At 34.3% G+C, this 15,418-nt stretch overlaps 1 protein-coding gene across 1 annotated transcript; it reads right to left on the bottom strand.

Moving 5' to 3' along the window:
• Positions 1-3,501: 3,501 nt before the first annotated feature.
• On the bottom strand, positions 3,502-14,524 carry LOC124537797 (cytosolic non-specific dipeptidase). The gene is made up of 9 exons (XM_047114709.1): positions 14,116-14,524; positions 13,841-14,038; positions 13,505-13,766; positions 12,350-12,497; positions 11,235-11,335; positions 9,599-9,729; positions 7,440-7,562; positions 4,741-4,899; positions 3,502-4,053 (listed from the first exon to the last, which is right to left on the bottom strand). The coding sequence occupies exons 1-9, from the start codon at positions 14,515-14,517 to the stop codon at positions 4,003-4,005; spliced, it is 1,575 nt and encodes a 524-aa protein (XP_046970665.1). The 5' UTR covers positions 14,518-14,524; the 3' UTR covers positions 3,502-4,002.
• Positions 14,525-15,418: the final 894 nt, after the last annotated feature.

Genomic DNA, 15,418 nt, shown 5'->3' with positions numbered 1-15,418 from the left:
CAGACTCCAGGTTAACAGCGACCTCATTGTAATTACAAAAGATGCATTTAAATTATTGCCGGTAAATAATATTGTATTTACCGTAATCATGATAAAAATAACACCCGTTGAGTTTAATAATAATTAATTTAATATATTACACGTTATACAGGAAATATAGCAGTTTAGGCATTGAGCAAATTAAAACCATACATCCCTTTTTTTTAATATTTGACCTTATCTTAATATGGGCGAAAGATGATTTCCATTAGTAAGCGTAAATCCAAAAAAAGTGAAAAGCGAGCATTAGCCGCTACTCAATAAACGCCTTTAATAAAATGTTTAGTTAAATTATTTATATTGACTGTAAAAGCAAAACTTTGAAATTAAAGTTTCAATAAATTTTTTTTAAGACAAATACTTTCATCCAGAATAGATTCCTCTATTTTTTTTCTTACGTTGTGCCATTTATTATGTATTTTAATAGGGTCACCTCATGTTAAATCGTTACTTACTTTGGGAGCTAAGATGTTATATCATTTAGATACACTCCATACTCTTCAAATCGGAGCAAAAAAATACTGCGTATTGCTTTTGGAGGTAGAGTATGTGATAAATACGTGGTACCTACCCAGACGGGATTATGGTATTGTTAAAGATTACAGATTAAGTGTTTTAAATAATTATAAAAGAAACAGTAAAGCTGAGTAGAATATTTGATATTCAATATTGGACAACATCACATACATTACTCTGATCCCAATGTAAATCGCTAAAGCACTTGTGTTATGGAAAATCAGAAGTAACGACGGTACCGCATACAACAAGGCCCAAGACAACATAGAAAACTAATGAACTTTTTCTACATCGACTCGGCCGGGAATCGAACCGTCGGAAACTCGGAGTGGTGTACCTATGAAAACCTGTATAGACAGTGTGAGATCAAAGAAGATTATTGGACTGCTACTGTTTTTTTAATACTTTTGTTTACTATGAAATTATTGACAAAAAAGTTTAATTGTTTTGACTTAACTTGAGTTTTTAAAGAAAATAATAACAACTCCAATCAATTATCTATAATTATAACATACAATAACAATTACCATTGTTGGCATTGCTATCTGTTTTAGGGTAATGATGCATTTGCTGCCGCAACCAGTTTTTTTATCAGCCTGTGTCAATACAGGAACTTACGTTCAAGACATAACCATTAACCACTTCTGAAATAGGCCAAAATGAATCTAGTATAACACAAGACACAGAACGCCTTGCCTTAATGCCTTGTGTAAATATTTAACAATTATTCTTGGTAATTTGTTATTAAATACGCGCTAGTTTAACTTAATGCAGCTCGACTACCTAAATTAAAATAAAACAAAAAACTTCGGACAAACAAAAAGTTCGCGGATATTACTAACGGAATCTTTGTTATAATTAATAACAATATATATTAACATAATCTATTTATTTTTTATGTTTATCGACCATATCATAAAAACCTTTTATTACTAAGTACTACAGTTACTTAGATATATGTAATTTGAAATTAAATAAGTAGGTATAAACAGAAAAATAAGTTATAAAACCATAACAATTCTTGTGACTAGAAATATATTTTATAGCTACTTAAATTAGTTCTTATTTATTTTATAATATAAATAATTCATTGACGTATTCCTTGCTGTATTTATCTACTTATTAAATTTGTTAAAGGAAAATGATTTCCCAGAGATAACAAAACATAAAAATCCTGCATCCTTATTTTATGATCGTATTAAAATGCTTATGAATAAATTATATAGTTTCTGAGTACTGTAACGTGTTTTAAAAATAACGTTGAAGTATGTAGGTATGCAATTACTAAACTTATAGATAAAAGTCGTTCTATTTATTCGGTATTTCCCTGAAAATCTTGCCATACATCAATGCCACGTAATCGCATACAGTAATCACCACTGAATATGTATGAACGAATGCAAAATATTTATAATAAAAAATCTTATTTTTACCTACGGCATTTCCATGGAAATACCGTATAGGTATATAACGATTCGTCGTATTGGTCATTACTGTTGATAAACTTAAGATTTTTTTATTGAAATTCATTACACCTTCACTACCAAAATCATATGAACAGATAAAAGATTAAATATACATATATTTGCTGTAACCTACCCTCATTCAGGAAAAAATAAATTATTCTTTTGTACGAAGGGTTTGATACAAAACCGATCGAGTTTCCAGTTTTTATTGTAATATTGTTGATCGAAGTGATTCCATTCAATATTTTTAGTTTGGTCAGTTGTGTTGTTTTGACGCACAGTCGAGTAAGAAAAGGATTTTCACCTTAAGATCTACTTTCGTGTGCTCAGTTTAAGCGTTTTAGCTTTACCGATCGAGAATATATGACACTGACAGATATATTTTGACAATTCAGTTGAAGATATCATATCTAATTTGAATTTGTAATGACTAATTACGCTATTTAAAAGGTTTCATGTCGATATTAAACTAGACGTAGTCCAAAGATGTTACACTATTCCAACCTAGTTGTCATACTATGTAAGTTTAATTTTACATGCACTTGTCAGTTTAGTGCTTTAGACTTAAAACTTAACAGTTTGAGACTTGATAAAGGAATCAATTTGAAAACTGACGAAGGTTTTTTATTCTGATTGTACATTGTCGTGAAAAAGTCAACAATAGCAACTAACAAGTCACGGCTGTTTGACAGCGAGCTCGACCATCATGAATTGCAATTGTTCACAGTACACTTCTGAAGATATTTTTATGTCAAATCCAAATAATAATAAATATACCGATCTATTAATTAGGGCCCCGTAGTAGTTTAAAAAAAAGTAAAGGAAAAGTAACATCCTGTAAATTTCCCACTGCTGGAATAACGCCTCCTCTTCCATTAGGAGACGGTTTGTAGTTTATCAAGCTTATACTAAGGAATGCTGTTCATTAACAATGCCTTGTGCTTTCTTATTAAGTTTTCCATTCACGTTAAGACATTTGGAATTAGATACTTTTTTATTTAAAAAGTAGAACATTGTTAGCGTTGCTTCATTATATTGATGGTAGTCTTTTGTTAACTAGTCAAACTTTATTAAGTAGATTGAACGAAACAAACCTCAAAATGTATATACTTTGCATTACATAATACATTAATATAGTCAAGTTAATCTTGTTAATCTGTGTAATGTCAAGAAATAAAATAAAAGTAAAAGTAAAGCAACAGCCTGTAAATTTCCCACTGCTGGGCTAAGAAGCTCCCATTGAGAAGACGGTTTAGAACATATTCCACCACGGTGTTCCAATGTGGGTTGGTGGAATGCACATGTGGCAGAATTTCGATGAAATTATACACATGCAGGGTTTCCTCACGATATTTTCCTTCACCGCCGAGTACGAGATGAATTATAAACACAAATTAAGTTAAGAACCCGAAATCATCGATTAAGATGCACGCGTTCTAACCACTGGGTCATCCCAGCTTAAGAAATAAAATACCATATATAAATTAACAAACTTTATTATGCAGAATAAAATAATATAAAAATACAAGGTTCTTAACCGAGTAAAGCGAAAATCATAAAAAATATTATGCAAATAGTATTAAAACACATACCAGTGATCGCTTTGACCAAATTATACACATGAGCCTCTTTGAACCGAAGCTGTAACGCTCGCCTTTATTAAGTTCGAATTTATGAACAACACGTTACATATTAAAATATTAATCGAACAGTCTTAATGTCATGTTTATATTATGCTGATAAATAAGGCACGTCGCATTCCGTTTGAACGTAAAATGCGAACAGAATCTCTTGTACTTAGTAAGGAATGTTAAGAACATTTCGATGTAAATATGTAAAACCTCCATGGTATATGTAAACTGACACTAAATTAATACAACAATAATCATAGATATATTAAAGTATTGGACGAAAACACGTTTATTTATTAAAGTGTTCACCGACTTCAATACAAAATGTTACGAAGGGAAGATCTCTTCGATTACTTTGGAAGATTTCCAACTTCGTACAAGTAGGCAGCGAAAAGTTTGATCTGAAAATAAAAATGTTTGTATGTGTTATGAATTAATGTGTATATTATTTTATGTATTTGGAAATTTAGTGTAAGTTTTTGAAGGATCAACTTTGATGGCCCAAAATATTTGGTATAGAATACTACAAAAACTGATCTAATTAATTATTAATATAACAAAAACTGATTCCTAAATATAGTGACAATATAAATTGAGAAATATCGAATTAAACTGAATGCAAACAATAAATATAAAAGGAAAGGGTCATTGCCTTTCATTGAAAAACGAAGCTGTAAAGAAACAGTGGCCAAATTAAACAATAACAAAATATGATTAATTAGTTGTGTCCCGCGGTTTGCTCGTTTATTAGGGGTTGGTTATCATGTGTTTGACAAAAAAAATAGCCTGTCTTTCCTTGAAGTTCAACTTCATAACAATATTCACCAAATGCAGACAGACAGAGTTACTATCTCATTTATAATATATAGTCCATTGAGCCAGTGTAACTACAGGCACAAGGGTAATAACATCTTAGTTCCCAAGGTTGGTACATTGACGATATAAAGAATAGTTAACATTTCTTACAGCGTCATTGTCTATGGGTGATGGTGTCCACTTACCATCAGGTGGCCCATATGCTCGTCCGCCAACCTATACCATAAAAAGAAATAGTTTAGTATATATGAAGTTATAAGCATTGTACTCACGCCCTCGATGTAGTTCCGCACGTTGAGCTTCTCGTTTTGCGAGTGCGCCATGTCGTCTCCGGCGCCCATTGGCAGCAGCAGCACGTTGCGGGAGCTGGCCTCCTGCAGCGTGATCGTCACCGGGATGGAGCCGCCCTCGCGGGACATATCGGGATCCGTCTATATAGCAATATAACATGAACATATCTATCTCATACAGCAGACCAGCTTATATGAAGCTTAATGTGGAAGTGAAATGTCTACATACAGTAATACCCCGGACTTACGCGATAGGTGGGACTGAGCGCTATCCGCGTAAGTCGAATTCGCGTAAGTCGGGGTACAATTTTGCATATAAAGACATACAAAGTATGTTTAACTGGGACTGGAGACTAAATAAAACAATCATTTAGGAAATAATTAGTATCTAATTCTAGATAATTTTTTTTTTTTTTTTATGGCATAGGTGGCAAACGAGCAGGAGGCTCACCTGATGGAAAGTGACTACCACCGCCCATGGACACCTGCAATACCAGGGGACTTGCAGGTGCGTTGCCGGCCTTTCAAAAAGGAGTACGCTCTTTTCTTGAAGGTTCCCATGTCGTATCGGTTCGGAAAAACCGCCGGCGAAAGCTGGTTCCACAAAGTGGTTGTGCGAGGCAGAAAATGTCTGAGAAATCGCGCTGTTGTGGATTTTCGGACATCAAGGTGGTACGGGTGAAACTTAGAATTTTGGCGAGATGTCCGAAGGTGAAATTCAGCAGCCGGGATTAATCCGAACAATTCCTCGGAACATTCCCCGTGAAAAATTCGGTAGAAGATGCAGAGTGATCCGACATCTCTACGCAAAGCCAAAGGATCAAGGAGATCGGAAAGAGCTTGATCGTCGATAACTCGAGCCGCTCTACGTTGGATGCGGTCAAATGGAAGGAGCTGGTACTGGGGAGCACCCGCCCAGAGGTGAGAGCAGTACTCCATGTGAGGCCGAATTTGCGCCTTATAAAGTTTAAGGCGATGGGCCGACGTGAAATACTGTCTCGCCTTGCTGAGCACGCCCAGCTTTTTTGAAGCCAATTTGGCTTTGCCTTCCAATTGACCGCGGAACTGAACGAGGCTCGAAATATCAACGCCAAGTATTCCGATACTACCTGTAGCGGCTATCGGAATGTTCTCAAATCGTGGAGATACGACAAATGGTGTTTTTTTAGCGGTTAACGCGCAAACTTGCGTCTTTTGGGGTTGAAATGGACTAGATTTAGCCGGCCCCAATTCGAGACTTCGTTTAATGAAGACTCGATTTCAGACACAAGTTTGTTCCGGTATAATATGACAAACTATATTAATAGAGTGTATGTATAAACACAAAAGAAGTTATTTTGATGTAGAAGGTTTCATAAATTGTAAAAAAGTCGTCTGACAAGTCAATGATTTTTTCTTCTCCCGTAATAACTCCTCGTAGCATCGTAGTAATTTTTTTATTCCATGTTTTGTAACAAAAATGCGCTCTTCATTGGAGTCTATGCTTTCCAAAATTGTTAACCCTTTTCAATCGAACTGAGGGCTTCTGTCACGACGAGTCAGAAACAAACGCCGCCGCTTGACCTTGACTGCGCGGCGTTCAAACAAAAAACGAATAGACGAGAAAATTAAATCGCGTAACTCCGAATTCGCGTAAGTCGAGGTAGCGTAAGTCGGGGTATTACTGTACAATACAATTTAATTTTTTTAACCGCTACAGCTTATAGGTACAGTACGACACAACTTAGATGTCGCATCGGCAAAATTCGTAAAACCGATCACATCCGAATTGAGTACGCTATCCCAAATTATCAATATTTATTTCTCACGCGAATATGATCTTTGCACAAACGTAATAACTTGTAATATCATATGACCTAATATATTCGTCAATTTGACGCGTCGATGTACATGCTCTATGACGTGTGAATCTATAGCAACGAATAGCGTCGAATGGCGCGATAGGGAGCTATTTCTATTGGTTGTGTAAATCGGCAGTAATCGGTTTTATTTTCATTCCATTGCATTTTCCGATGCTACATCTAAGTTGTGTATTACTATACATATGTATATTTTTATAAATAAGTTAACGTGAAATGCATATTCAGAAGTAAAATTGTATATTTGTATCGCCTTTTTCTTTTGTAAAAATTAAATTGTATTGTATGTAGACATTTTCTTAACTAATTTTAACATTAATTATTCTTTTAAAAATAATGTTGTACACAAATTATGTATTTACAATCATTTTTTTTAAGGGGGTATACTGTGCCGTGTACACATTCCCTTATGTAATTTGCAACCATCCATATTTGTAATACTAGTATAATAACACATTTTTGACGACCTCCATGGTCGAGTGGCGTGTACACCGGTTTTCATGACTACCCCACTCCGAGGTCCCGGGTTCGATTCCCGGCCGAGTCGATGTAGATTACCATTAGTTTTCTATGTTGTCTTGGGTCTGGGTGTTTGTGGTACCGTCGTTACTTCTGATTTCCATAACACAAGTGCTTCAGCTACTTACATTGGGATCAGAGTTATGTATGTGATGTTGTCTCATATTTATTTATTATTATTTATTATTTTTGTAATGTTAGAATAGAGTATCGTTCAGCACCACTATATATACACGCGTTATATATTGATCCGCAGTTTCATTCATACCCTAAGTAAGGTATGAGAGGTAAGTCGGCACTGACCTGGTATATGAGCTTAGTGGCGCGTGCGGCGGCCTGGTAGTGCGGGTGGTCGGGGTTCTCGGTCCACGCGCGGCCGCTCTGCGCCGTGATGCGCATCTTGTTGGGTGACCCGCGCTCCGCCCACTGGTCACACCAAACCGTTTCATAATCACGTTCATTTTAAAAGGAATCAGAACATTCAAAATCATTTCATGCATTAAATCACCGGTCGTCAACATTCGAACATCTTCCATACGACAAACATGTTACAACAACAACAACAACAGCCTGTAAATTTCCACCGCTGGGATAAAGGCCTCCTCCTCTCCCTTTGAGGAGAAGGTTTGGAACATATTCCACCACGCTGTTCCAATGCGGGTTGGTGGAATACACATGTGGCAGAATTTCTATGAAATTTGTCACATGCAGGTTTCCTCACGATGTTTTCCTTCACCGCTGAGCACGAGATGGATTATAAAGACAAATTAAGCACATGAATCAGCGGTGCTTGCCTGGGTTTGAACCCGCAATCATCGGTTAAGATGCACGCGTTCTAACTCACTGGGCCATCTCGACACACATTAAATTAACAGATATTCAAAGGTGTTATACAATGTTCGTTAGGTTCATCTTGATTTTCTTTTGTTCAATAGTCATTTTTGTATAAGAAAAAAATTACTATTTCGAAAACTCGAAAATAATTGTTGAAGAATAACTACGAGATGTTTCTCTGAGCTGTTGCTAAGGAAGACATTTTTATGCATCGCCCTAGCTGATCTATGATGAAGATTCACTATTTCTAAAATTCAATTGTTTATAAAATGCTCACGCCTTATTAATTCATCGCCATTGCTTTATTCAATCCACTGTGTATACACATAGATTTACTAACAAATAAGTATTGCGTAATTTATTATATTAAAACAATATATTGTCTTGTTTTGTTCATTGAAAGTTACATATTGTTCATTGAAATATTGGGTATTGTTCTAAGTTTTATGACGCCGTAAAGGTTTAATTGACGTTGTTCTCGACAGCGCTTATGTATTTCCGTCATGTATTGCCTATTCTAAGATAATGGTGGAATAATATTCATTAGCACACATACACGCGGAAGGAATACGTCAAAATGAAAAAACCCCGAATTATATGAACTGTTGCTGGCCTATGGTAACGAAAAGTTCTTTACCGACGATAATTTTTAACTTTGCCGTTTCGTAAGTTGAAATCATTTGTAAAAAAGACATTGGTAAAAAAGACATATTATTCGATACAAGATTTTATAGGTGATAAAAAAGCGTGGAGTTAATACCTGTTGTCTTCCAGGGTACATTACATACATATATAATTGTATTTATCTAACATGACTGTATTTTTAAATGTTGAAAAAGAGTAACTACTTAATTTCTCGCCGGTTCTTCTCGGTTGAATCTACTTTCCGAACCGGTGGTAGCTTCACTTCATTGTTATATGAAGATTCAAAAGTGCTTGTAAAAGCCCACTTGAATAACGTTTATTTTGATTTTGATTTGGAATGGTAAGTACTTTATGATCATAATTCTCCTGCCCTTATCCCAATTTTATTTGGGGTCGGCACAGCATGTCTTCTCCTTCCATACTTCTCTGTCAGACGTCATCTCACAAGTAACATTCTTTCTAGCCATATCGTCTTTCACAAAATCCATCCATCGTTTCCTTGGTCGTCCTCTACCTCTATATCCATCCACATCCATGCTCAAGGCCTTCCTCACAATGTGTTCCTCATTCCTCCGCATTACATGCCCATACCATGATAGCCGCCTTCCACATAAAGTAACAGCCTGTAAATTCCCACTGCTGGGCTAAAGGCTTCCTCTCCTTTTAAGGAGAAGGTTTGGAACATATTCCACCACGCTGTTCCAATGCGGGTTGGTGGAATACACATGTGGCAGAATTTGTATGAAATTTGTCACATGCAGGTTTCCTCACGATGTTTTCCTTCACCGCTGAGCACGAGATGAATTATAAAGACAAATTAAGCACATGAATCAGCGGTGCTTGCCTGGGTTTGAACCCGCAATCATCGGTTAAGATGCACGCGTTCTAACCACTGGGCCATCTCTGCTCTTCCACATAACTTCTCGGCTATCGGTGTCACTTTCAAACTTACCACTTTATTATATAATGAAAATATATTTTACCTTTTTGTTGATATAATCAAACACAAGTTGCTCGACCTCCTGTGGTTCCTGATTTGGTACAATACGAATAGAGAATTTTCCGATTACTTTCCCTGGAATAACAGTCTTCGCCCCGGGCTGGAAGGCGGCGCCTAAAATTAAATTAGTAAAATCAATATTCTATTTGAAAATTTTAACAAGAGAAAACGAGGAAATTTAGAAAAAACAATGTGGATTATTTAATACCAAAACTCTTAAAACTAAATGATAATCTCCGTATTTCTAAACCTGCTTGGTAACGACGAAAATTAATCTCTAATCGAAATCGATTAAAGCCATCAGCTACGACTATTTACATTGTGATTGAAATTGACTTATAGCTCCTGTGCAGAAGTGGATCCATGGTTCTCTTTTTGGAGAGCACAACGCCAAGATAATTATTGTATATGAAAATAATTATAATTACATATTTTATATTGCAATAACGTCGTTTAGAATTGAATTTGCATTAAACTAGCTGAAGCAGTTTCACCCGCATGAAATGTATAAAACTTACACGCCAAATGTCATCCCCAAATTTTAATATTCAAGGATTTAACTGTTATGTCTTGTGGGTGAAGGTAACTTCGTACCAAATTTCGTCCAAAAATTTTCAATAGTTTAGTCATTAACGCTTAACAGAGAGACAGAGTACCTCTCATATATGTATATTATAAGTATTGATTAATAACACAAAGCACCACCAAGGCTCAATAAATAAATTTAAAATAAACAAAATGTTATTGTTTCTTATATTGTTAAATAAGTAAAAAGAAAGGAGTTTCATTTATTTAACTATATATAAAAAAAACATGATGTATGAGAAAATACGAACATGAAACAAAAATACATCATCAAACACATATTTATTTTAAATCGAATAAAAAAAGACATATATTTATTGTTTCATATATTCCGTACTTAAAAATAGCCGAAGACGATTAAGAGAAGACTCGATTCATATTCGATGATTGAATTCAATTAATTCGACCTTGTATTCGAATTTCAAACATCACAAGCTACTGGTGCCATTGTTGTTTTGTGTCTTATCCTTATCTTTGTGTAAAACCCGTTAAATAACTGCTTTATCGCTCTACACATTCTATAGATAATCATTTCTAACTTAAGACAAGTTCGTAAACGAAATGATTAAATATGTTTTAATTAAGAATTCAATTATTCAAATGTTTTTTTAATTATCATTACACAGTATAAAACAAAGTCTCTTTCCACTGTATGTGCTTGTGTATACTTAGATCTTAAAAATTACCAAATGTATTTTGATGCAGTTTTTTTTAATTAGATAGAGTGAGTGATTCAAGAGAAAGATTTTTGTATATAAATACATAGACAATATATTAAAGAAACTTTGATAATTATATAAGTTTCTAATGTGATGTCATAAATAATCATTTCATCATCAATCAATTGCGCTCGTGCGAAGTCGGTTCGGATCGCTAGTTTTTTTTCTAATTTTCTGATAAGAGGTGAAAGATGTACTCTGCCAGTACTGGTTGCTTTTCTGTTAGGTTCTAAAAGGGCCCAAAGTAAAGACCGAATAGGCCCAATACACAGATTGACAAACATGTATTATACATAATTTAGTTTCTCTACATACCTTCAATTCCATGCAGCGATAGACTGGGATATCTCCAGCGATGCATCAAGAGTTGTTCCTTGACACCGTTATGTGCTAGTTTATGAGCCTCGATTGATTTTCTGTAAGGCATACAAAGTCCGTGTATTTTTCAATGGTATATGAAATTGCATTACTTGGCGGTAGGGCCATGTACTAGCCATTCTAGCGCCAAATAGCAAATACCCGCAGTACTATAACAATATAGTGGTGCTCCGGTATGAAGGATGAGTGAGCTAGTGTAACTACGGGTTATGCCCGTAGTTACACTAGCTCATTAACAAAACATAACATTTTCGTTCGTAAGGGTGGTTCAGTGTAAAAGACATATGAATATATCTTACAGCACCAATATCAACGGGCGTTAATGGCCCTTTACCCTGACAGATAGCTTATTTGCCTGTCTGCCTATGTATATAATAAAAATAAAATTTTGGCGCGCATCAAGTCTCAAATTCGATTTAGTGTTACACGTTAAAATTGAGATCCTATTTCAGCCACGTGTTCAGTCCATAAATCTTAGTGCATTTTGATTACAATATCAGGTGATGAAGTAATTTTGCGTAACTTACAGATTAGCTTATCTTATTTAGTTGCTAACACGATTACACGCGATCTATGATAATAAATGTGTTCTATTATTTATTCGAATTCATTTATCCATCTTCAAAGATATATATAAAAAAATGATTATTGTAAAGTATGCTTTAAATTTTTTTTTGTTAATAAAATATTTTCCAGGTCGCGTCAATAAAAAGTTGGCTATTCAGAGTCATCTAACTGTGAGTACTTAAGTTCGTGCACAGACTTGTGCACTTAATACCATCTGTGTTTGAGATAGATCGCAATATAGTACGACACAGCTTAGATGTAGCATCAGCAAAATTCGTAAAACCGATCACTTCTGAATTAAGTACGCTAACCCAAATTATCAATATTTATTTCTTATGTGAATATGATCTTTACACAAACAGCCTATAATATATAAACACGAGGAACTTTTTTATATATAAAAATATTTCGGATTATCTTTGAATGTATTATTATATATAATTTTCATCTTATTCCAATGGATCATATGTAAAACTAATGCAAACCTGTATGCCTCGGGATCAAAGTCGATTGAGTTGTATAACTTCTTTTCACTTTCAAGCAACGGAGCCACAGATTTATAGATATCAGTGATAAGAATCTTGCCATCTTTGTCGACCAAGGTATTCATTAAATAAATTAAATCTGACATAGCTAAAAATAAAAGTATATTATAGTAGAATATCCAAATCAATTAAAATCTAATTTTCAGAGAGAGAATAGAGGACTCTCTTCATAATTGCTCTCATTGATGGTCTATTTAAAACATAAAATAAAGCTTATCAAAACAATGAAAAAGTCGACCGGACGCACAACAATGTGCACATTATCATGAATAAATTTGTATGCAACTCAAAGTGATAATTTTTATCAAATTCATTGCACCTACTCATACTTTCATACCAACAAATAAAAAGTTCTTGGACGAAAGCCAAATACATATATATATATTCAGTTTAAGCTGAACAATTTCAGCAGCTATTAGGATCTACCAAATAGATAGCCTATTTGTTAAGAAAGATTACACCATGACTCACAGGGACATAGCAACATCATTTAAACAAAGTTAACGCCACTAGTATGTATAGAGTAATCTAAATATAGATCTGTTGACACACAAAGGTTATGCATGTAAAATTGTCTTAGTGTGCATACAATGACTAATGTAAAATGAAGACTGAGAAAATAAAATACAAATTGAATTATTTTTATAATGTACACTAATAATTGTTAGTGAACAGATCTATAATCACCTTTTATAGTCAGATGTTTCATTGTTACATCTTATTTGTTTATACCATTCTATATTATGAGCAAATGCAAGTGATAATACAAATATGACTTGTGACTCAATATGTATGTATATAATTCAATGAGTAACTCAGATGAAAATAAAATTATCATTATCAATGAACAAATATTTATCGCCTATAAAGGAAAGACTGTTGCAAAACATTCTATATGTGAATTAGTTTACTTTTACATTAATTATCATATTGTTAATGCTTTAATCTATGTAAATTGAGAAGTATGACGTATGTGATAAAAATTTAAGTCACCTTGCCTCTTTAAAAATAATTCTGTAAACCAATTCTGATATGTAATCCAAAATTAATTATAAATGTTACAGGAATAGTAAATAAGAAAAATTGTCAAAATACCTTCATGTACAGTGCCTCCGTAAACACCACTGTGTAGATCCATTTTGGCACACTCTACCTCGAGGAAATAATAACTGATCCCTCTCAAACCATATGTGATACAAGGTTTGGTAGTGCCTAACCAGTAATTATCAGAAATGCACACATAGTCCACAGTATCAAAGAAACCCTCAGGTTTTAGTTTTTCCATTAGTAATTCATCAAGGCCTTCAGATCCAGATTCTTCCATACATTCAAATATGAATTTTAAGTTTACTGGTAGCTGTTGGTGAAATATATTATAAATTATTTTATCTATCAATCATTTTGTTATATTTTATTATCATATATACATACCTCTTCACCAATGCCTTTGTATGCATTAATTGCATGTAGCCACCCCAAAACTGGTCCTTTGTCATCAGTAGAGCCTCGCCCATAGAGTTTGCCATTTCTTTCTTGGAGATCAAATGGCTCAGTTTCCCAACCATCAGATTTAAGGGCTGGTTGGACATCCAGATGTCCATATACACAAATTGTGTTCTTTGTAGTATCCTTAAAATAATCAAGACAGTTTTAATATAATGAACAAGGTAAATGCCATGGTTTGATCTAATTAATTAATAACGTACGTTTCCTAAGCTACCAATAAGAACAGGGGGTAGTTTTATTTGTTTGTCATCAATCGTTTGATAACCAATGTCTCTTAGTTCCGTCGATGCTCCGACCTCCTTTAATTTATCCTGCATCCAGTGTACCATTCGCACACAATCATCACGGTATTTAGGATCACACGACACTGATGGAATAGCAACTGCTTCTTTTAAAAGAGCTTTGTAAGATTCCGCATTCTTATCGACGAACTTAAATATTTGAGGCAACGTTCTCTCTGCTGCCATTTTCTTAGGCACTTGTTTCTGTGTGACTGAATATGTACGACAAAGGGGGCGGAATTTATTAGCAGTCGATGTCAGTGCAATCGCCGGCAAACTGGAACCATAGCAAACACGTATGCCTCTTGTAATCAAAGACATTTCAAGTTTCAAATACAATTTGACACGTGACAGCTGCCAACCCTGAAAATGTCATTCGTATTATAACGCAATAGATTTTAGTTAATTGAGTCTACACACGACTGTTACATAATATCATCAATCATCATTCTAATATTTTTCCTGTTTAATAATTTAGGACATATAAATGTTTGTTTTTGTCTAAAAATGTAAACGGTGCATTATCACAGATGCACTATTTGTTTACAATAAATAATTTACCTTTGAATGCTCAAAAAAATTGTAGCTTTAGTCTACCCAACCTTAGTAAGCAAAATTATAATATATCTTTAAACGGTGGCCGTATTAATGTAGCCGATACAACGATTTTTAGGGATAGCTTGGATTTCAAACTTCAGTAAAGTCTTCATTTATCGTCCCAGACAGGAAGACTCAGTTCCGCAGCATACGCGAACAAAAAAATTAGACAACTAACTGATATTGACACCGCTCGTTTGGTATATTTTGGTTATTTTCACAGTATTATGTCATATAGCATACATAATACTTTGGGGTAACACTTCATATATTGAATCTGTTTTATTTTACAAAAAAGACAGTCCCGTCTATTTATAATCGTGGAGCTAGAAACTCTCTTTGGTATGTTTTTAAGAAAGTAGGAATACTCGCTATTGTGTCAAAATATATTTACGTCAATATTATGTACATTCATAGTAACATTGATAAAATCTGTGATAATCATTGTATATGCAAAAGTAAGGATAAGCTTATAATGCCAAGTTTCCGACTTCCGCAAAGTCAATAAAATCAATAAATCCTTCTTGGGACAAGGTATCCGTTTCTATAATAAAATTCCGCAGACTTTTTAAATTTTGCCGCTTCAAAATTTATATCATATCATAATTGTAAAAGCGCACCTCTC

Source organism: Vanessa cardui, chromosome 2 (assembly GCF_905220365.1).
Source record: "Vanessa cardui chromosome 2, ilVanCard2.1, whole genome shotgun sequence".
In the NCBI taxonomy this organism is placed as follows: domain Eukaryota; kingdom Metazoa; phylum Arthropoda; class Insecta; order Lepidoptera; family Nymphalidae; genus Vanessa; species Vanessa cardui.
Note: the sequence above shows the minus strand (reverse complement) of the source record. Positions and strands in the feature narration are given on the sequence as shown.

Excerpts from the sequence above, each read along its gene's own strand:
- LOC124537797 (XM_047114709.1), bottom strand. The coding sequence starts at position 14,517 with ATGTCTTTGATTACAAGAGGCATACGTGTTTGCTATGGTTCCAGTTTG. Across the intron at positions 11,336-12,349 it reads TTTGATCCCGAGGCATACAG|AAAATCAATCGAGGCTCATA; the intron begins GTTTGCATTAGT and ends TATGCCTTACAG. Across the intron at positions 4,900-7,439 it reads CCACTAAGCTCATATACCAG|ACGGATCCCGATATGTCCCG; the intron begins GTCAGTGCCGAC and ends ATTGCTATATAG.